This window comes from Nestor notabilis, unplaced genomic scaffold (genome assembly GCF_000696875.1).
Source record: "Nestor notabilis isolate BGI_N333 unplaced genomic scaffold, ASM69687v1 scaffold10048, whole genome shotgun sequence".
Classification (NCBI taxonomy): domain Eukaryota; kingdom Metazoa; phylum Chordata; class Aves; order Psittaciformes; family Psittacidae; genus Nestor; species Nestor notabilis.
Genome location: NW_009939610.1, coordinates 5005 through 29537, shown reverse-complemented (window position 1 = coordinate 29537; position 24533 = coordinate 5005). Strand labels below are relative to the sequence as shown.

Sequence of the window (24533 nt, the reverse complement as noted above, 5' to 3'; positions counted from 1 at the left end):
TATTTGGGATACTCATGCTAATGAAACTCACGTGAATTCAAGAGCACAGAAAAAGATGTTTAGATGCCAACTTCCTTGGATTATTGTTCTAAAAGTTCACCTTTCATATCACATTGTGAGAACTTTATTAAAGCCTTCAGTTTTTCTGACTGGAAGCTCATTTTTCAATTGTAATCCTCAATATAATTACATCTGCATGTGATTAATTCTTAAATCAAAACACATTGAACTTGTCATACATAGTATGCCTCAAAGCAAATAAGGAAAACCAAAACAGTTTACAAAATTTGCTAGCTTCTTTTTTTTACCCACTGTGTCAAAAAGACAACATAAGGAAAGCAGTCTATGTTTCAGTTGATTTTAGTACGTTGAAAACCACAGAAACAAAATCAACCCCTGAGTACCAAATGACCACTCCTGTTGGATGCCTCCTCAGGAACCAGGGGCATGGCAGACTCATTGGGTTCAGCAAAGCTGGTTGCAAATTACTGTAGCTCAAGACTGATACTGTCTAACCTTCAATGGTTCTTTTTTATGTCTGGTAAAATGCACATTAGAAGGCCTTGTTACAACCACTATTAATGAGATGTTACAAAACAAAACCCCTGAGAAGAGTAATCCAAAGATAATCATAGGAAAAACTAAGTCTGAATTGCTGGGAACCTTAAGACTGGCGATTACCTTTATCCTTAAATAAACAGTGTTATCTTGGTGACCAACATCAATGCTTCCAGCCAAATAACAGATATTTTATGCAACAGAGGAGTCAAGCCCTGAGTCACAAGGCATCTCGTTAGAAGGTATTTGCATTTGCCTTTTATGCTATTTCATTGTCCTGAAAGGAAATCCAAGTTGTTTGCCTTCTACAGCATAACTGTTTTAGTGAAAGGGCTGCAAATGTGTTTTAAGTGATAAAGACAAATATTGTAAGGGGAAATAATCTTAAATTTATTTTGGCTTTTTGTAACAGTATACAGAACACAATGATTACATGCACTTTTTGACTTGAGATTTAAACAACACTTACAATCAGTAAGGTTATTCATTTTCCCTTATATTTGCTTAAAATTCTAACTCTGATACAGCATGAATGGAGCTTCATTTTACTTTCATTTCAACTTACACAGTTATTATTCATATTGAGAGCTGAAGGACTTGGTATAATTAATATTTAATTCTTCTAAGTTTCATTATAAAAATAATGATGATCAATTCATGCTTCCAGAAGAGATAACACTTGAAATATTTTTACTCAGTAAAGCTATTACAATGACTTTTAAAACATATGTTTCATCCTTAGGAAATATTGATTAATCCATGTATTTAAACAGGCAGAAATTTGTCCCTGACAGAACAATGATTCTTAAAGGTTCCAACAGAGCTGACCACAGTAAACTATTCTTCTACATACTCTGATTCTCCTCCAGAGTTTGATACCCAGGTATGTCATAATTTCACTTCATAAAAAGCATTCCATCATTGTTCTCTGTGCAGGAAATGTCTCTTTCCTCTCATTTAGTGCTTTTTGTGTGATTTTGTGTCCTTAAGAACAAGTTTAAGCTATCAAGAAGTAAGTGAAAGGTTCCAGAAACTCAAGAGTTGTTTAAAGGCTTATAAATAGCATGCCTTCCTCAACTGTGAAGTTTCTTCTAAAAGCCAATGAGAAAATCATTATCCACTGGTTGATCTTCCAAAATTAAACCAATTTTGTAGGGGTGTATGTGTGGGGAGGTTGTTCTATTGGCTTTAATATTTTTAGACATCAAAGTAGTCAAAAAATACAAGGAACCAGATTATGTCATCCTTACCCGCGCCAGTCCCACCATAGAACAAGCAGTCCCAACAGAATACAATTGAGCTACATGTGAGGTGAGATACTTCTCAGCATGAGTAAGCAGAGAAGCCCTACGTGATGATGAAGCAAGGTCACTTTTATTTCCATCTTCAAGAGAAGCTATTCAAACATTCAACCTCCGTAGCCTTGAATAAAGTCTATAGGACTTTAGGATAAGGCGCTCTTTCTCTTTTGTTAAACAAACCAGAATAACATTGTCACTATTGTCACTTAGGAAAAGTTGAAGAACTAAAAAAAAAAGCCTCATCTCTGCAAACCACAGATTTTTCTTCTAAAGAAAAAGAAAAAAAAATTACCCTGCTTCTTGCTGATCCACCCCATAGTGCTCCAGTTCTGTGCCTGGAAGCGGCTGCACGGGAGGGGGTGGGAGGGGAACACTGGCCCAGTTTGAACCATTACTTTTCTGGGGCTTGGCAGTATTTTTGTTTTTCTTCTTTTTCCCTCCTTTGCCACCTGCAAATCCAAAAAGAAAAGTAAAATGTTAGCGATATAAAGTGGGGAATAACGCTAGCTACTTACATTTCTTTTAGAGAATCCTGATTCCAGATGGCATGCCCCAAAACAGGAAGATGTATTTATATCTCAGCAGAATCAGCATCAGCGTGCTAATGCTGCTACAAGGTTATAAATAATAACAGTGGAATGGAAAATTATCCTGAATAATTGCTGAAGATCTCTTCTTCTTTTTAAAACTCCATCCATTTGCACCACAGTAGTGCACAACTAAGAAAACACATGTTTTGCTGTATCAGAAACGTATTTACTGATTTATTCATGTCCGCTTTATGACTTCTTTCATTCACTATTGGACTAAAATACAGTAGACGATAGGAAATTACTTCAAATGTCAGAATTCAATGTGCTTCTGACATTGTTTCACATCGTCTCTTACCGTGGAAAACACAGAGGTTAAGGGCACCATTTTAAAGAATTTGTCATTAGGGTCAATACCTTTCAGCCAGAATGCCAAGTGTAAGTTGTCAAAACAAAGGAAAGCAGCGTTTTGCTGGTAGGATACTAAGTTCCATTCTTAAAAACATCAGGAAGTCATCTGCAATGTTTTAGGACTGTCTTTCACAGGATTCAAGTATCTCCTGCCACTATGGAGAAGAGGTATTAGTTCTGATACGTACATCAGAATGGAGAAGGCTTTAATGGAGAAGGCTAGTAGAAATGAAGTGAGCAATGCATTTTGCTTAAGCCCTCTTCTCGTCTCTTAGCATCCTTGTACCCACTTCTCCCGTTGAGACACTTCCATTTGTGGGAAAGTGATCTTACAGAGAAAGCTCTCATCCCACCTGTTTCAGTTCTTTCATTTTGCCCTGACTCCTTTTCCTTGTCAGGAATTCATTAGGAGAAAGAATGGCACAAGATTTTGAATCCCTTGGCTTTACTGCCATTTTGTTGTGGTTTTAAAGCCTCTGTATTTTCAGCTGGAAGAATGGTCTGTCATATGCTTTTTCAGTGGGGTACCCAGCTGGCAGTCACTCATCACTTGCCTGTTGCAGAAAGCACAGTCTAATCCATCTTACCCACTAACATCTCTTGCTGATTTATAAGGATCGGCCCAAAAAACCTATGCAAAAAGTTCTCAACAGCAATGAATCAAAAAAGCCACAACTGACTTAACAAGCAGGGTGACACGGTGTGCATTGGCAGGCAGCACACCTTGTGCCATGGCTCTAGCCATGCCACAGAGACATACAAAAGGAGGTGCAATTCCAGCAGCAGATAGAATCGTGTCACAGTACTTTTCATCTGAGAGACAGTGGCTTTCTTCTGTTATCTCCAGATGTCAGCTGGACCAAAATTGGAACAGAGAGGGAAGAACAAGGTGATTCTGTGATTCAGAAGTAACCAAGTCTTCTCTTATCACCCCCTGTTCTGGCTGCTATGGACATACAATGAGTCCAGCAAGGTTTCTAATCAGCCTGGCTGGCAGCACACTGCAAACAAGACTTTGCTTTCTACTACACAATTCTAGACCAGAGCTCTTCCTTCCTTGTCTTGGAGTATTCAGAGTTAAGTCCAGCCAAGATCCTGTCATTCACAATGTGTGAACTGAGCTGATATTGCACCTATTAGGATGCAAGACTGGTTCTTTTCTCCTTTTTGTAGCCTGGCAGAAAGGGAAGCATTCTTGAGAAGGGAAAGAACATTTTCATCAACAGAAAAGGAACCCCAGCAATGGTGGCTGTGAATAATAAATAAATAATAAATGAATTAACCTTCTGGAGGGAAAACGAAGCTTTCAAAGCACAGGTATGGCAGAAAGCAGAGTTAGAAACTGGGTCACAGAACAGTACAAAGGGAGTATGCTAAGTGTAATTTGCAGGATATAGAGGAATTTTGTAAAATTACACAACAAACTCAAACAGGAAATCCCAGTCGTCCAGGAATTCTAGAAGTCATCATGGACTGGATGAATTCAGCAACTTTACAGGGATTGGTCCATGGAATAAGGAATGATATCTCTCTACTGACTCATGGATGGTGGCAAATGCCCTGTGGGGGTGGTTGCAGCAATGGAAGCAGAGCAACTGGCAACGCAGAGGCAAACCCATCTGGGCTGCTGCACTGTGGCAAGATATTGCTGCCCGGATGCAGAACCTGGCAGTAAAGGTACGCCACATAGATGTGCATGTTCCCAAGAGTCGCGCCACTGAGGAACACCAGAACAACCAACAAGTGGATAGAGCTGCTAAGATTGAGGTGGCTCAGATGGACTTAGATTGGCAACATAAGGGTGAATTATTTCTAGCTCGGTGGGCCCATGACACCTCAGGCCATCAGGGCAGAGATGTAACATATAGATGGGCTCGTGATCGAGGGGTGGACTTAACAATGGACACTATTGCCCAGGTTATTCATGAATGTGAAACGTGCTGCAATTAAGAAAGCCAAGTGGTTAAAGCCTCTCTGGTATGGAGGACGATGGCTGAAGTACAAGTATGGGGAGGCCTGGCAGGTTGACTATATCACACTCCCACCGACCCGCCAGCAAGAGTAAGAGACAGCAAGAGGTAAGGCAGGTAGGGCTGCTTTGGGAGGAAAGCACGTGCATAAGAGTGTGTGCACGTGTGTCGCAGGGGCATTTAAACTAGGAAAACTCACGAGAAATGCAGAGGTCAGTTGAGGTGCAGAGGAAGATTTTGGCAGTGTAGTGTCTTGGTAATCTCAGGAGATGGGTCAAACGGAGCTTGGATGTGTGGAGAACTAGTATGCAGACACTTGGATTTGGGAGGTTTTGGAGGGAAAGGTCAAAGACAACAGAGCTATCAGAAAGAGTGAAAGAGGGAGCTGAGGAACTGTTTAGATGAAGAGATAAAAGAAAGGAACTCCAAGGTCATTACTGATAGAGAAAGCAGCCTACACGGTACGCTTGGGCAGGAGATTTCTCTTCTGTGCCATGGGCAAAGCTACTCCACTGCCAGACTAGTGGAACCTAATACATAAAGCCTGATGTGTGTTTGAAAACTTGCACCGAAGCCCTGTCTCCCCACAGCAATGAAGCTTGATGTTTCAATGCCTCTGTCTCCCCACAGCAATGAAGCTTGATGTTTCAATGCCTCTGTCTCCCCACAGCAATGATGCTTGATGTTTCAATGTCTTCGTCTCCCCATAGCAATGATGCTTGATGTTTCAATGTCTCCGTCTCCCCATAGCAATGATGCTTGATGTTTCAATGTCTCCGTCTCCCCATAGCAATGATGCTTGATGTTTCAATGTCTCCTCACACTGAAATTCAATTATGTTCTTTAAATCTCTAGATGAATCAGGTCCTGGAAAAAGAATCTGCCAGTCGGGCTGAAGATCATAGCACTGACATAAGCTGGGAGCTGTGCAAAGTACAGCCACAAAATTTCCCTGCCTCACAAAGCAGTTGATTTTTTAGCTATTTTCCATTCCACAGTGGGATAGGATTTCTCATTATATTCATTTGAGAGAGAGAGAGAAACTTAGTCGGCATAATAAGTAGTACTTAAGGTACTAACAAAGGAAGAGAGAGAACAATCCCTTCACCCTGATGGGGACTACATAATCAAAGCTGGTCTCTGACTCCAGTGATGCTCTAGTTGTCAGAACACTTGAAGCTCTCCCCCAGTTTCTCACATATTACAGACATAATTAGCCTGTATTAAAGACATAATTAGCGGGCAAGGGAGAGCAAAATACTGACTCTGCAGTTCAATAGGCTGACACTCATCTGAGCATTGGGGCATCCAGATGTGAGCTGCTTTGATCACAACAGGAGCGCCCTGGCCATAGAAAGACTGGCTAACCTGAAGTTTCCATGTGTTGTCAGAAAATTTACTTCAAACTGAAAACACTACACAAAATATTATGTTTCCCTTGAAGTACTGGTTCAAAGTCCAGCTTTTGATCAACTGATATTTTCCAACGAAACTCTGTATTTTCTGGGAAAATTCTTAGGCAGCTGTAGCTGTCAACACATCTAAAGTGTGATACTGCCCTCTGATAACTGGTACATACGTACCTCAGCATATCAATTTTTGCATATCCATGCAGTCAGAGGAGCAAGCCAATTTCCTAAGCTACTTGCCAATACATCTCACATACAAGGAACAAGAACCTTCCTTGAAAAACTATAGGAACTGAGCTCCCAGATACCTCTCCGTCAATGCCACAAACCTATTTTTTGATCTCACTCAAATCAGCTAATATTCCCTATGAGAACACAAGACCTGCAAACACATTTGGCTATTTGAGTTATGGGTCAATGATTATAGGCCTCTAATCTCAACGTTCAATTTGAACAGTCATTTAAATTGACATAAAGAAGCCATTTCTAGGGCTGATCTGTTACGGTTAGGATTGCTCCAACTTAGAGTGGAAATTCAGAGGGCTACAGGTATAGTATGAATTTGAAATTTAAGTCACTTCAGCAATCTCATATTTCACTTAAATGAAATAGCAGACTTGCATTTTTAGTGCTGGCTTTTCAGGTTTTGTCTTGAAAACAAAATTTGACATAGTTATACATAAGCAAGAAGTAAGCAAAACCAAAGAAAGGAAGAAAAAGGTGTGTCTAAATATAATACAAAACCACGTGTATCACAATCATTTTCATCTAATGAGAATGTGTCACGTTTCCAATGCAACACGCGGCACACACATAAAATTTACACTTGGTTTCTATGCAGACTTGGCACAATTTTTGAAACCCCACTCATCTTGCAGGGCCCTACATTTATTTCTGAGCTGCTTCGCTGAAAACCAGCATTTTAGAAACAGCTCGTGGGAGTGGGGAATCTGTTAACAACTCAACAAAAATATTCGTCTCCTTATGCAGTTCAGTGTGGAGAGATCTATAAAGTGAGGATTGATGTGGAAATAGAGTTGCTCCGTGAACTGTACTGTCAGGGAAGGGATGTGACAAGGCAAGGAATGCAGCTGCACAAACAAGCAGTGGGTGTGAGGATTCTCCAATTATCTCCAAATAGGTTTTGCAAAAGGCTTTCTTTTTCCGTAGAGGCCAACGTGACACCACTTGGTGATGTTCCGGTGGGCGGCTGCCCTCGCTCCTATCCGCAAAGCGCACGTGAGAGGTTTTCCACCTCCCTGGCGAGCTGCTGACCGAGACCCCTCCGTCCCTCACCCACCCATGGTGGTGGAACCAACCTGAGAGGCTGCCACTCCTTTCAGAGCTGTTGTGGGAGCTGGTGGTGCTGAAATCCTGTGACTGGTTGTGTGGCAATCTATTAGCCAATCCCTCAGCCACGCGGTAGTCAGGGATGTAAAGCAAGGCTAAGGGTTAAACAGCAAAGGTCACAGTGGCATCGTGTGATTAGTTGACAGCACAAGCACATGCAACACATGCAGTTAGCAAGTCAGATGCGGCGGGGCAGCAAGTTTTAATTCATTTTCTTTTAAGTGTATACCTGTCCTAGCCTACTGGAAGGCAGATGGCTTGGTGATTAGCACAGGACAGAGAGAGTTAAAAGCACAGAACGATATACTTTGTGATGGTGGTGAGGTTCAGCACGCATGCAAGGCATGTAAGCATTAGTTATGGTAAATATGAACAGCATCTCACATACTAAAAAGAACTTTCTAATTCATGCATAGATGCATCTATAAGGGCTCTGGAAAACATGAGCTGTAATTACCATTGTTGCCTTTGCCTTGCTCTGGGAGAGAGTAACCGAATCCCATCAGGTCATTTTTTTGCTGAATTGAGCTCTTCCACTGAGGATCAGGTAAGTCGACAGCCAGCTCATGAATGCTGTTGGAATGCAGTATCTGGGTGGTGGCATATGGCGTAGCTTGCGTTATTTGGCTGGAACTGTTGTAACTAGTTTTCGTGGTGAAGTCAATGCTGCTGTAAATGGCTCCATCAGAAAGCATAGTAGCGGTTTTATCTCCTTGCCCTGGCACTGGTGGCAGCACATCTGTGGTGAACATAGGGGAACAAAACAAATCACTGAGGCACAGGAAGCCTGAAAGTATCAAGGTTTAGGATGAAAAATAAATGTGTCATTTTGCACGTTTGCATTTCAGCTGAGACAGGTCCATGAGCCAACGAAGGGAAGATGATGTACAACCATCGCCAAACTATCAGCATCTGTGACAAGCCTACCACTTGTCCTTCACGTCTCACTGCCTAAAACCATCTTTTTCTTTCTTTTTCCATACCTTCAACTGTGGAAAGGAAGTTTGGAATATTTCTCTACTGAAGAATGTTTTCAATTGTTCACTCTATGTCAGAAGCAATGAAACTGTCTGGGCTTCAGGAAAATGATGAAAGGAGTGAATCTACAAACTACGGAGAAAACTCTCCCAGTAAATATGTAGCAAAACTGTTAAATGGATGCCAAAGCTCTCAAAGTGATTTTTTAAGGCCATCACCTTGACTTCCTTGAAGTTTTATGCACCAGTTTATCTCATTTTCTTTTTGACATTAGCTAGTATGTTTCTCCTTTTCCACAGAAGAAAAACCTGACAAAGCCAAGTTGTTCCCATTACGTGTAAGAAAATCTGTTATTTTGAAGGGATTTAAGTGATTAGTCTCTTTAAATGGCAAAGCAGTGTCGATAATGGAGAACAGCTTGCTCAAGTACTCCAGTACATTTACCTGAAAAATAGTACAGCATATTTAACTAAGTATCTGTTGACTTTCCTACATCTTTTGAATCCTATCACACACTGCAATTTGTACCTTTAATCAGTTAGATTGGCAATCTCTCTCCTTACTAAACATTGTAGTGACCTTTGCTGGTGGAATACTAGATTTAGAAGCTGAGATTAGTGAAGTGTGAAGAATCTAATGATGACTGGCGTGATGTCCCAAGGAGAACCACAGCTCAGCAGATAACCCTTTTCTTGCTGTCTCTGAGGTCAATACATCAAATGGATCAATTCTTACAACTTATCTAAACTCCGAAAAGTTAAATCCATTTTGGAATTCACTTATTAGAAAAACACATCATTTATATGCCATTTGCTTGCTGAATGGCAGATACAGATTCCAGCTCTTAGATCACACTTGAGAAAATGTGTACTCCTATAGCAAGGATGCTCAGATACCATTCCAGGCATCACAGGCATTTTACATACCTTAAGCTCCAGAGAGAAAAAGATGATTTTTGCACCTAGACAAGAGTTTAGGTTCAGTTCCAGACTCAGATATGAGTTTTATACGTTACAGAATACAGTTTTTCTCTCAGTTTCAAGACTTGTCCAGCAATGAGATATGATACCATGCCTCCCTCACACTGTTTTTTAGGGGATTTGGGTTGTTTTGTTTTTCCCTGGGATGACCATTTAGAACTTGGTACTATTTTCTACTGCATTCATGTGTGCAATAACAAACATTTTAATACGGATCCTAGTAACATCTGCAGTCCCAGGGCAACAACATAATATTAACAATAAATATGGCAATAACAAGTGCTCAGTAGAGAGGCTACAGAAACAGATATTAAATTTGGGTCTATCATTATGATCTGTTTTTGCAGACAACAACAACAACAGGGAAATGGACACAATCAAGTATTTAAAATGCCTTAATAGTATTAACTTCTATCTGCAGATAAAATGTAAGTGAAAAATAAAATAATAATTACAGTGAATGCAAACTACAGGCCATATTTCATCGGGTTATTACTATCTATCTGCACACATCCAATGTGCTTTCTAGGGGCAGTACACAATCAGAGAAACATCTACGTGCAAATACAGCATGAGATGTGAGAAACAAGTGCAGTCCTATCTTCCCTGCATTTCATTCAAAACAAGGAATGTTTTACTTTCCACAACTGGTTTTGTCAAAGTAAAGTGGATTGAAGTTTAGTAAATAAATTCTGTTTGATGTATAAAATGAAGAAAGTCCAGCTCAAGCTGTCTGTGTTGGCTTTGCAGACTCACAGAAGAGAAAATTAGCAAAATGTCCCATCTCTCAAGTACTCAGACATAGGTCTATCTTTAGAGCACATTCCAGGCAACTGAAGAAGTACCATCTCTACAGAGTCATTTTAAAATGGAGAACTATACATGTACAAACACTTGAAAGGGAAGTTGCATAGCTTCCCACCAGGCAAGAATTTTCAGTCATTCTTACTAATAAGATGAGGTCCTCCAGACCTTCTGGGAATTTCCAGTGCAACCACAGATTACCTTTTTGACCACAAGGAGATGTGTACACTAAGCACTCAAAGAACTATTAAAGTGCCATTTTACAGAGTGCCATAATCACTTAGTAAAAATCAAGTGTGATTTGCCCACCATGTCATCATAGCAAAAAACCCCACACGGAACATTTCAGACCAAAGATGAAGGCACATTTCCCACTGGATGCTTTCCCAAAAACTCTCCAAAATCCACCTTGTTTTGTAACTCTTGAAATAAATGAAATAATGCTGAAGGACTCCTTGGGGAAGGTCTTTCCTCCCCCCTCAGGAGATGTAGTACCATTTTGTGGCCATGTGCATCTCCAAACCTAAACTATGCGTCCTACTCACAGTGTTGCTCTCAAACGCCTATCTAGGACACAACATATTTCACTCTTAAAGGCGATGTTAGAAGTGCCTGCCTCAGTTTCTGAGTCTCCAGAGTGACTGGTTGCCACCTTACTGTTTTCAAAATTCTTAGAGACCTTTTATATTCTCACAGACCTTTTAATCAGTAAAAGGCCCAAGTTCTACCTATGCAGTTAATTCATGTTTAACATGACATCTGACTTGTAATCCATCTTTAAAGAAGTGTCCAAACTCAGCTGCTGAAACAGAGAGGGATAAGTGGTCCCAAACCAGCCAGAATAAAAGTATGAGCTCAACTGTAAAGATCATGGGTGGAATTAAGCTGCTGAACTTCAAAATATAACTGTTGCATCACTTGGACAAATTTGGATCTATGCCTCATCCACATTGAAGCCAAAAGCTTTAAGACATGCTTCCAATTCAGATGCATAAAGCCAAATGCTAAAAGAAAATGGTAAAAATGGTAATATTTCTGTATTATGTGAGCTTAAGAGAAGATGGAAAAGTACTGAAGGGTTTTCTTTTCAAGATATTCACAACAAAGAAGCTGGCAGATATTCAGTTGCCTTCTCAATAGTTTAGAAAGTTTTGCTTACTTTAAAATACTTTTGTAAGACAAGCTTTACAACATTTTTATATGGAAAATAAATCTAGAGTGTTTTGCTGCAATTTGAAGCCACGGTAGTCAAACCACAGGCAAGAAGTTCTGTATGGGAACATATAACCAATGTGAGGGATGGTTTTCAGAAGCAGATTCTGGTACACTTCAGACATGAATTCTTTTCACATTTATCAACTTGACGGTTTTATAGATTTTTTGCATTTTAATGTATTTTTGATATATAAAGTTGTCTTGATTTTTGTTTTCTTATTTATGGCTTAAAAATACTTCTACACTCATTTACATTAGGAAGTCTTGTGAATACCACTATGGAGAACTGTGCTATAACCTCACAGAAACCAAGGAAGTAAGAGAGATGTGGAGATTACTATCACTTTTAGAAATCCCAATCACACATCTTGAAATTCCCATCTAAGTAGAATGTCGGAAAGAAAATAACCCCTCTAAAGATTCATCACCTTAATTATAAATCACTACCTCAATCTCCCCGACGGGTCTCTCTCAATTCAAAATGGAAATAAACCCCTAAAAAATCTAAATGTTTTCCCCCCTTTATATATTTTTCCTCCAACAAGAAGGAAAGATTCTGAAGACTTTTGAAGTCTTCTTCTTGGACTATGATTGAGATTGAGAGTAGTCCCTCAGGATGAGGATAGGTAAGCTGATAGCAGCAATGTTCTTCTGTCCTTCTGCTGAAGGAACATCCTTCCTGCGTCCCCTGAGTTCTCTGCTGTTATGGCCATCCTCTATCCCTGGCTACATGGCCCTGCACAGCAGATTGCTCTTCTCCACGTAAGAGGTAATGAGTTTGAGCAACAGATATATTTCTCTTGAGACCCTGCCTCACCACTGTGGGGTAAGTTACAAACTAGACCTACATTTTAAAGAAGTAGAAAGAGGCAAAGCAAAATGAGCATTCTAAACTCAATTTTACATCAAATCATGAGTCAAACATAGAAATAACTATAACAATGAAAATAATACACAGTGTTTACCATAGGTGTTAACTAACAGAAGGAGAAGAGAAGGCTCCAGGAGCCTTCTGATACCTTAAGGAGGCGTGCAAGAAACCTGGAGAGGGACTTTTTACAAGGGCGTGTAGTGACAGGACAAGGGGGAATGGCTTTAAGCTGAAAGAGGATAGATTTTTATTAGATATTAAGAAGGAATTCTTCACTGTGAGGGTAGTGAGACATTGGAACAGGCTGTCCTGAGAAGTTGTGGCTGCCTCATCCCTAGAAGTGTTCAAGGGTTGGACAGGGGCTTGGAGCAACCTGGTCTAGTGGAAAAAGTTTAGTGTGTGGTGTCCCTGCTCATGGCAGGGGGGTTGGCACTAGATGGTCTTTAGGGTCCCTTCAACCCAAACCATCCTATGATTCTATTGTGTAGTATACAGTGAATTAATAAAAGGAAACCTACCTCCACGACCGAAATTGCCAAGATCATTGGGTCCACTAGTGCTGTTGTTTACTGGCAGACTTGTGGCAGGCCAAGAGTCTGCAAGCCAAGGATAACTGGGGTCACTTGCATTCAACAGACCTGGTCGACTGAAGCAGAACAGAAAAAAAGATATACATACAGATATATACAGATACACTTACAAAATTAAAATATCTATGAGACAACTAGTGATAGAAGAGGCTGTATCACTGTTCTCCTAACACTGTGGGTAACAAACAGTTTAGGAGACTTTCATTTCTTTCAAATTAAAATTGTGCAGCCTTTGATGATTTAAAGACCTTGAGCAGTTAATTAAGGTTATATACAAATCAACTTTGTCAGCAGAAGTGGGACTAGGCATCCGTTGTGATTCTGCCAGAATCCAAATGAACTCAGTTGTCTATGTGAAACAGGGGTTAGGCAGCACCATCATGGGATCCTACACCAGGGCTGCATGATAAATTATCACCTCAAGGGAGCCATCACTCAAACTGATTGCTCCATATCAGCCATTTCCAGGACTTTGGGCTACTATTTCTTCCTTCCCTTGCATCCCAAATGCATGCCTGTCATCTACAGGCTGGCAACTGTTTCTTTGAGCACTCTTGGGTAGTTTAGAGGCAAGCAGGTTTGAGTAGGATAAATGGAAAATCCACAGCTCTCTTTAAGTGCCACTACTGCACGGCATTTATATCCCTGTAATTCCCAGCTTTGAGAGCAGTATTAAACAGCGAGTATGTTGAAAGAGACTTGGGCCATAAGGCACCATGTCCTGCTCACTCCAGGATAAACAGCCAGAAATTTAGCAGGGCAGGTGGAGTGTTTGTATTTGTATTTAACACGGAAAACAAATCGTTTCCTGCAGATATCCCCTTCCCCTAAATGAAAACAAACCCCGTCCACACTTCTGCAGCTTTTCCAGGTTATTAATGCACTCATGAAGTCGGAGCAACATCTCTGATCATTGTACGTTATAGACCCCTGCCTGGTATGATCCCTAAGAGAAACATCGGTTTCTATGGCAACGGCAATAAGACGACCCATCCGCCTTCTTGCCACATCTACTCGCTCTCATTAGGCCTAATCTCTTTTTGCTAAAATATTGATTAAATGGGAGATTGGAAGTTATTACCAGGGCCTAATTACAATCTCCATATTGGCAAAGGGAAAATAGATGAGGATATATGGGCCTGTTATCAGCTTTTATCAATTTCAATTGAGTAGCCAAAGTTGTGGAATCCAGTCCTATCAATCTACAGCCTATTCATCATCCATGAATCATTTATTTTGTGATCGATTAAGTGTAATTGTTCACTCACAGCAATTTAAGGGGAGCCAATAAGGAGTCTTAAACAACAGCAACTTCATCTGCTAATGTCTAATTAATGCAATAAACATCCCAGTAACAAATGAACACATTCCTTCTGATATTTACTACTCATTGCTTCCAGGGCATCAGGGAGATATGAAACATCTGGGCTTGATTCCTCCAAAGTGCACAGCAGACAGGTCATTAAACCCTGTGGTAAGCTACTGAACTCCTCCTAGCGTTGTCAGTCTTCCCAATGGGTTATGACCCAAGTGCATCACCTATAGCATTTTTCAGATGCCTAATTTTAACAATTAACACGATGGAAAAACCCTTATACAAAGCAACATACCTTCCATTGCTCATTAGTCCTCCATCTCCTCTTTGGAAAGTGACTGTGTTTTGGTTGGAAACACAAAACAAACAAACGTACACACACACACGCACACACATATAAGACAGGGAAAAATTAATTAGTAATAATTAAAAGTAACAATTCAAACTGCTCAGCGTCCAAGATCAGAGGCCTCTTGGCATCCTCACATAATACAGTACAGAAATGGTGAGAAAAGCATCAAACACATGAGGGTTACAATTTGTTTTGGATTTCACTGCACGTTATTGATTAACATCAATTTGCTCTGTAGCCTGCAAGGCAAACCTGTCGCCTGGGCAAAAGGCCTGAATTTACCACAGGCCCCTTCATATGACTTTGCTTTGCAAGACTGAGCCATGTGATGAAATTGTTTTCTTGGCATGCTTTTCTTCAGTACATAATGACATTGCACCACCGAGTTAATATCGTGTCGTAATGCAGTAATATAATGTCACCACACAAATATGCCATTTCCCAGGACAAATACAAAGAGGTGGCAGCTCTATTGGAGCTGAAGGGGTGAGAAAAAGCACAGAGCTGCACTGTTTCCATTAGAAGTACAGTATAAGAACCAGCATCCACACATAAATGCATACACGCCAGTATCACTGGGAACAAAATGTGGTTCCAGTCTTGCCAAGGACATATTCAGAGGGAGACAATTGTTTTTATGGCCCCATTCACGGTGTTTGACAAAAACCAGCCTATCCCTTATCTTTCATATTAACAGGATTACATTTCGGGGCAATATAGGTAAACCCACATTACTGGCGAGATGCTAATTGACAACACTGGATGCTCCTTTTTGAAGCACTGGCAAATATTTTGAATCAAGGCCAACAGACTACTCTCATTCTCAGTGGCAATATCCCATTATTTATTGTCAGGCATAGATAAGGCAGACTATTAAATTATATCAGTGTTCTGGATACCTGCAGCCTTACAGGCCACTGACAAGATGAGGGTTTGAATTTCAGAGAGGAATGGAAGTGTCCATGGCCAGTTTAATTTCAAATTGGCTTCGGTTAGGAAATACTATTTGCCTTTGTAACATACAGACATTCCAATCATTAAATTATAGCTCCCAGAGTATTTGCAAGGTTTTCCAAATATTAGACCAAACAAACTACACTGATTCGAGATCAGGTTTTGCATTATACGCCATCCTAATCAGACAAAATTACTACAGCCAATAGAAATGCTGTGATCATTAAAAAAATTAGCAACGACATAAATCCACTGGGATAATCCTTCTGATACCCTATAGAATCCCTGTCACTTGATTAACTCCTAGGATAATTTCACATTAAGCAAAGGGGACAAAACTGGCCCCAGTGGAAGCACTGCTGGAAGACTGCTTGGGTAGGGTGATTAATTACCCTTCACTGCAGAACAGACTAATATCAATATCAGAAAATCACTGCAGTCATATGTCACATCAAAATGGTTAATAGCTGAATTTTGAAAGGATGTAATCAAACCAATTAATGAAAAGAAAATCAAAATGCAAAGTATGGGAAGTATTAAATAAAAGTCTGCTTTGAAAAACAAGACATGGTAAAACATTGCAGCTAATTAATCTTAGAGCTGATGCTACTTTCACTCACATTGTTTCTAATAGGCTGTCAAATGACTGTACCTCTCGTTGCTTAAAAATGAATAATCTGAGGTGCTGTGGATATCACGTGTGAATATGCAAAGAGGTGGGTACTGTCTGGCTATGTTTAAAAGTGTGTTGGTCAAAGCACATTAGATGCTGCTTCCTTTCTCCTCCTCCCCTTCAAATTTAGCACTCCATTTCTCCAGCTTTCTGCATTTGTCAAAGTGACAAGAAATAGGGAAAGTGAGAAACAAAGGTATATTTGCTAACAACCCTTACAAATGAAGTTTACAGATTTAAGGGAGTTCTAGTAAAATGTATTTCCTGAAAACTTCTTGGGATTAATGCTGTTGTTTAAACTATCATCTACCAGAAATAACAGTAAAGTAATATTGTCACTACTTGTATAGCACATACAGGTGTGTGAGAATTTAATGCCATGGGGGGAAAAAAAATCAATACTTGTGGGCCTTCAAAATATTTATATCCCTTGTGTACCTTTATAAATAAAGCTGAAATGGGGGAGCTAGTATGAGATTGCAGCAGTGTTTGCCAGGCACTTTTTATTTGCAGTGTAGTGAGGTATGGAAAAAACTGCAAGGTATGCTGAGAGAAACATATCAGGAAGACATGTCATCGAAACCTCTTTGCTAGAGCTGTAATTGCTGCAGATTGGCTGTGGCATATGAGTATGTTGAGATGAGATAGGTATCACACCATTTACTTCTGCGTATACTGGTTGTAGTAACTGTTTCCTGGCTTTTTCCTACATAAAATAACCTTACACCCTCCCAACATAAGCACTCTTTCTAGAAGAAAGATTCAATTTAATTTATTAAAAAAAGAACTTGTCTTGCAGTGACATTGTTTTTCCTGCATAAGCCTGTGCTTGGCTTATATGATGTGCCTGGAACTGGGAAGGAATACAGGCTCTTTTGCTTGCACTCCACCCTGTGTACCAGTGCACGGGTGGTTATAATCTTCATGAGAAAATAAACAAGAAAGTATTTTAGTTACTATTCATGGTGGAAAAGGCTCCAGAATATCAACTAAACTAGGCAAAATTCCTCTTGAAATGCGGGCATAGCAGGATGGTAAAGAAAAAAAAATCATATTCCTGATGCCATCCATAAATGGGCTACCTGAGGCAGGATAGAGAAGATGCCTTTCCTTTAGAATCAATATTGTGAAAGGAACGACAGCTAACAACAGAAGATATGGTCAGGCTGCCAACAAAAGCACTATGTTTATCATTCCTGCCGTACGTTTTGTCAGGAGTTTTGCCTGCAGTTTGATTTCTGCAATTACAAAACAAGTCTAAATGCCTGAATAGGAGCATGCTTAATGCAATGCAGGCTTGTAGATGTCACTGCAAAAATAAAACACACAGACAGCTGGCTTTATTCATCCTGTCTCCACTTCAAAAAGAAGAGCAATTTCAAGGGGCAATGCAAGAGAAGGAAGGGAAGGATGTCCCTATCCCTGACCCACCCATCTCCCTGGCTTTTTATCACCGAGGAAGCAAAAAAGCTCTTTCAGCAGTCTTTGCATCTGATATATGTTCTTAGAAAGGCTGAAGACCTGCAGGGATGAGATTGGTTTTCAAAAGAAGATGAAAAAATAGCCTCTGCATAGAGAGATTTTGAAGGAATCCCCACCAGCTTATACTTCAAGGACTGTAAAAATGCAGAAATATAATCCAAAGTGCATTTTAAATGCATAAATATTTAAGGAAATTATATTGTATATGTTTGTCTGAAGAACAGCATACGTTAAGGAGCTTTTCACATGCTTTTTATTAAATATATAAGGAGGTACCCAAACCATTTACTAATATTATCTGACAAGGGTGAACTTAATCCTCATGCCTGGTAGAACTGGAAAAATACGAATATATAGTAAGTTGACATTCTGAGGCAAGAAAGCTTTCGAAAGCTTTAGAAAGCTTTCTGCATGCCTATCTCCAGTAGGCCACATTTTCCTACTGCAAATGAAAACTTTAATGGTGCCTGCCAAGCCTCGTTCCTTTTTCTGATAAGCTGTTCCTCAAATACGAATGTAGATTAATCCTCTTTTAATACGCATTAGCTCAGAACAGATAATCAGCATATAAAAATTCCATCAAATCTTCTGTCTAGTTTTGGATGATTCTGTCAAACAATTTATCCTTCTTTAACAGTTCCAGGAGCAGCACACAAGATGTGTAGCATTCCATAATTCTCTATTTTTAATTTGGCTTTGTTTACTCAGTCTCATGGAATCTTTAATCCCAAGGAGCACCAGTCACTATGTAAGCTTGCCTACTCAAAGTGAAAATATGTCTTTACTTTCCTTGCATGACTCAGGGGCTAAACACTTGAAACACCCGAGTATTCAAGTGAGTGGGTACTGGCACAACAATGAGTGTGAGGGCGCAGGCAAGATAAGCAGATAAATGAAATTGCTCTTGTTTCTACCGATGGATTCCATGCCTTCGTTGTACAAGTCCTTACACCAAATTGTGAAAAGAGAATTGCAACTTCCAGTACAAAATGAACAAATTCTGTTCCATCACTGTACTACAGGAACAAAATAATTAACCTATTACATGAGAATTGGTCGGCTATCACTTTTCAGACAACTGAAAAGGGCTAACGGTTATATTCATTGTGTCTGTGCCAGATTTGGTTTTGATGATAATACATCATGGTCCTGAAAATGTACACTCCTTGCAGAGCTGCACATGACACTACTACTTACCAGCAGTAATCTAACAGACATTGTCAAAAATGATATGTTTTGTAGTACTGGAATTGCCAGCAGTGCCTGGTGAGTCATGGTGGGGGAAAGGGAAGTGGAGAAATAGTGTTGTGCAGAATTGTGGCTCAGTAACTACTGAAAATGAGTAAGAAGCTACGATTTTCAATGTCACTTTATTTGTGACCATCTGAGCAACTGATCAGTGCTTATGAAAATGTTCCCAAAGACAGAAAGCTTTAATGAATTTAAATTCACTCTTCTCTGGCATAAATCTTTACCAATTGTGTGGTATTTGCTGTTTGCTCTTCTCCTACAGAGTGTGTTAAAGTACTTCAGTCACACCTCTTAGGAGCCTAATAACAGAACAGAAATAATAAAATAGTCCCAGTGAATCACCCGTAATCTGAAAATGACCCAAAAGAACATGTTTTGCAAGTAATTACGCAACTGCAAAACCCAGACTTTAAAACAACTATTTTTAGTGTTTTAAGTTCTACATATATGCAAATATAACTGAAGAAAAACAACAAAAACCATTTACATCAGAAATAACTGAAAAAAACACAAGTTTTTGTTTTGTGCCTGAAATAGGAAGTATATGAATGTTACACTAATACATTTGATTCTCTCTATTACAGAGTCAAATCTGCACGTTCTGCAACTTTCTGAAGGAAGCAGATGTCTGAACAAAAACTGTGCACCTTCTAAAATTGGAGTATATTAGGATAAATACATATTTAGTAAAACTTTACTGACAGCTGTCTCTGATGAGAGTCTGAAAGCTACATACCACTGCCTATAAATATTTGGATCTGAAACCGAACTGTTTATGAATCATAACTTCACAGGGAACAACATACACTCGTGAGGACTGTCAAACCTCCACAAGCATAGACATACTGGTCTAAATGATATTACCAATGGAAAGTTCAAATATTAGAGAACTAGCAACGTTTCTTAGGGAACTCTGAATGTCAAGGTAAAAACTACAGACTATGTTCTTCCATAAGACCAACTGGTTTTTTAGATTACTGATATTTTTCTGGACTTGCCTCCTGGGTGGCTCAGGTTCTCGGTGCCTCCAGAAATGGTTACAGGCCAGGAAACAGACCTATGTGCTCTTACAATTCTATAAAGCACATTTTTGGCAGTGTCTCTGACATATTCTAGTTGCCCAGCACATGTGGATCAAGTGCACTGAATCATGCACAGTCACTGTGGCTCCAGCACAAGCCCATGTCATGCCAAGGTATGTCACCAAGAAAAACCTCACCACAGTTACTGACAACTGACCTCAGCATGATCAAAGGAACCAAATGCAAAGATGCATTACTTCATTTTGGAAAAAAATCCCATGTTGTGTCTCAGAGAAAAGCAAGTAAACTGTTTAGGGTAGGATGTGCTGCACCACAGCTTAGACTAACTTGAACAAACCTGCCTGGAAGCTAGAGTAGCAACTCCTGAGACCCCAGAGCTTCTCCATGAGGACACTTCTCCCTCACGATGTCACAGGCCCCTGGAGCAGACACCACCACCTTGACTTATCTGCCTCGACAGTCATCTGCTCTTTCCTGCTCAGCTAAACACTCAGGCTGTGGCTGAAGATACAAGCAAGAGCGAGAATGCAGCCAGCTGAGCAGGAAGGCTGGTTCAGGAGTGCAGTAGGAAGACTGGCCTCTATCCCATGGGTGGCAGAGGGGACAGAAGAAACAGCTTTGGTAAATGCCACCAAGTGGCCAAGCTATATGCAAAAAACTTTACAGACTTCTGCTGGGCAATGCTGAGATTTATCAGCCTTTTACACTGAGATGTAATTATTTTTGAGTTTTCAATCTTGAGCTTAGGTATGAGAGCAGAAGCTTAATTATTTGCATTAATTATTACTATTAATTGTACACGTTATTTTTCTTGGCTATCCGTATGTTGACTAAGATGTTTGCAACCTGCTGTTTCAGCCACATTTCGTTTATTCTTCACATATCTTTAATCATGCTTATGATAATGGTCTACCATATGCCACATTTATTAAAGATATGAAAACTAGGATATCAGCAATCTGAATTGGATGGGCAGAAAAAAAGCAAATGCTTCCATTTCAAAAACACTGTAAAAGCAAGGCGTGCATAGGTTAATCATTAGACTGATTGAAGATTTTAACACCTCACAGTAAGGTCAGCTTATGCACAACTAACAGCTGAAGGGGAGAGAAAGTTCCATTTCTCCAGTTTGATCTTCAAAAATGTTTGAGATAATCTTTTTAAGCTTTAAAATAAAAATTCAGTTATATACAACTAATGCTTTTTATGTTAATTCACGCATCCTGTCCTGCAAATTACTTTCAAAACTGCATTATTTTGAGGAGTTAGATGAGTAAGCAGTATGCAGAATTATAACGACAGAGACATTAATGGTGATAGAGTTTATGTTCCCCTGGAATCACTAGGAGAATGAATGCTACATTCTTATCGTGGATAGGCAGCACAAGTATTTCTCCTTGTATCTGGTTTTAATTCTGCATCTCTCACATGTTTGTGAACACATCGTTAATGTTTGCGATGACGTGTTGGTGAGGTAAGAGACAGACTAATGGACAGTACCTGCAGGGGTGAAGGTGAAGGACTGAACTGCAAAACAAGAAAGCAAACACATTGTGAGTTACACACCCTGATAATAAGCGCTAATAGCAGGGCACGAGTTTCCTCTGGAATTTACTCAGATGTGACTGAATATCATAAGCAGGACATAACAGTTGAGCTTAAAGCACTAACCAGCCAACAGCCAATGAGAAATGATGGTTGGAAAAGTGAGGGGTGAATTTTGACAGTCATATTTGAAGATTTTATGTGTGGCCATGCTGTTCTCCAAATTGTAAACATTAGGATGAATTCTGAAGCATGATCTGTTATCAACTTCCCTTGCTGAAAGCATACACTATTTCATAATTGTAACGATGAGAATTCCATGGCATGATGCAATGGTCACATCACACTTAGATGCAGCAAACACTACGAGAAGCAATGAGTCGCAGGAGACACACTGTTTATAATGACTATTATAATTATTTACAGCTCTGCATTTTAAAGTATACAAGACTTTGCTCTCAATCTCTGTGCCCTCCCACCTCCCACCATGCCAACCCACACAATGGGCTAATAATCCTGCTTTAAAAAAAAAGACAGAGTAGTCTTAGTTTGTGTCCACAGTTTATCCATGGGACTGTTCCCTAAGAGCAGTAACAGTATAGCTATCTCTCCATATGAAATACCTCGGGATCTAGACTGATACTTCATAGAAACACATGGGTGGGTGGCTGTGATATATATTAGTTTCTCAATTAAGAGCACCCCACCTCTCAGACAGTAAAAGTCATCGCTGCTAAAGGAAATCAGAAAACGCCTCAGCAAAAAGCATAACCTACAAATGACACAGGCCACATGGCGATGCAAGGTGAGGTTCCACAAAATCAAAGTCAGCCCAAGAGCCACTGAAAGGGTCTCTTCTCCCTCTGCTTCCACTGCTCATCTGATTTCTTCTTGGGCTGCCTTGTTTCACTAAGCCAAGGGAAGACTAATCCAGTGGGAAGGATTGAAAAAGAGCATAGAAGAGTTTCTATTTGGTTTAGTGAGCCTAGTCTGGACATCAATAAGGCTGATGATGGCTAAAGCTAAGTAGGCATAGGACTGTTTGGCTGAGAGGAGGGAATGAACTTTGGGGTTTTGGCAAGTTGTTACAGGTGCTCATCCACTTAGGGAACCTGAGTCCTTGGTTTTGCATGTGATAACTTGTAAATAGAAGAGTACTTGTGTAACTTGAGTGTGATACATGTCAACATTAAATACACTGTGCCCTCAACTGTGCTAATCTTGCTTAAAAAGGAAATTTCTCTACAAGAGAACCAACCCCGATATTTGAAGAACAGCTTTGTGGTGTTAAATTAGGGTTCAGAGTTACCCATTTTACAGGAATTCACCTGACTTCCTAAAAAATCTGTAAGACTCTCGAAGCACAGAATAATACACAAAAACAGGCTGGGGAAGAAGAAAATACTTTCAATTGTCAAATGTATTTATTTTTAAAATATATAGTTTTCATAAATAAATATGAAATATTTATTCATAAATCAAACCCATAAATACATGGTTTTCAAAAACTAATTTGTAGCTGGAACAGCACATTTGGTCCAAGAGGGATCACACCGTGAGGGCATTCCGAGGTGTTCTACCTCCAAGACAACACTTTTTAAAGCTTCTGCCATAGGTAAATTTTGACCACACTTCTCTGTCTAATTCATCACTCTCTTCTCCTCCAGGTATACGTATGGAGTCACTAATTAAGTACCTCCATTATTTTCCCATGCACATAGCTTCAAAGACATGGAAATGCATGGGAATGAAGAAGACGGCCAAATACGCTTTCTAACCTTACTTACGAGGGTCTAGTCTAATTCACATTTGAGCACATAAATGGAGCCAGACTGCTAACAGAGTGCCTTCTGAGCAGGAAGCAAGAGGAACAGTTAATCCTCTTTGCAGAGGAGATGTGCTGGAGATGTAAAAATAAAGACTGTCTTATGATAATGATGAAATGTGGTACCGAGCAATGCATTTAAAGCTTCTCATACACCAGCATTTTCACAGCATACATTTAAAACAAGCATTCAAAATTCACCCAGGCCACCTTTAAGTGAGTTCAACATGTTTTTTAAAGTAGGTTTAACAGCACCTGTCTTGTTCACGATAGAACCTGATGAGATGGCAATAAACAGCTACTGTTCTTACCAGCGTAATTGCTGAGCCCCTTCCTCTTCTTTCTGCGCCAGTACAGCCAGATGCTGAACCCCATCAGAATTACCCAACAGGCACCACCGATGCCAGCTATAAAGGCAGGCTGTTTGACAACGTCAGTGATTTGTTCAGTTATGCTGTTGTTATTTTCAGTGATGACAACTTCGTTACGACCTCCTGCACAAAAGAAATGCGACAGAACGTTGTTGTTAGGGATTCTGTAATAGGAACAGAGCACTGCAAACGAACATAAAGAAACCCAAAAACCCAACAGTAATGCACCTCAAAAGAATTATCCATAGTAGGAGATCTTTAATGAGTACCTATATGCACCTGGAAAACCAGTGTTTCTAGAAAGTAAATCCACTGTGATTTTGCAAGCATATAGTTGAAAAGATAGCTCTATAGCACTCTCCTAAGTAATCTAAGAGATGACAGTCCAGAGTGGGTTTTTTAACAACGTACATGTTTGTTGGTTTGTTTTTACATAATTATAGGCAGAATATAATGATGAGAAAATGGATCATGGGCAACAAATAAAAAAATAAACCAAGCAATCAATGAACAGCTATTTCAAAATGAGAAACCCAAATACAAAATATGCTGCAATATCAAAAGACAGTTCCTTCTCGCATTGTTGTCAGCATGCCAAAAGTTCTTACTTAACTCATTTGGTTTTGCAGCATGCTGAAGCTTCCAAATTAAAAACAAATAACAAAATATATGTATTTTCAACTGAGGCAGAGATGCATTTTCCAGCAATTATTTCATGAGGAAAACAATCCATACAAATCTTAAGTGCACCAGCA

General features: G+C 39.7%; 1 protein-coding gene across 1 annotated transcript in view; it reads right to left on the bottom strand.

Moving 5' to 3' along the window:
• The window catches only part of LOC104409925 (roundabout homolog 2-like), a gene marked incomplete at its 5' end in the record, with an annotated part of 58266 nt that extends 34365 nt beyond the window's left edge, over window positions 1-23901 (bottom strand). Inside the window, 6 exons of the mRNA XM_010019955.1 lie at window positions 2152-2308; window positions 7499-7624; window positions 7987-8268; window positions 12896-13023; window positions 14578-14620; window positions 23719-23901. Coding sequence (XP_010018257.1) covers window positions 2152-2308; window positions 7499-7624; window positions 7987-8268; window positions 12896-13023; window positions 14578-14620; window positions 23719-23901 — 919 coding nt within the window. The remainder of the gene's footprint in view (window positions 1-2151; window positions 2309-7498; window positions 7625-7986; window positions 8269-12895; window positions 13024-14577; window positions 14621-23718) is intronic.
• Window positions 23902-24533: the final 632 nt, after the last annotated feature.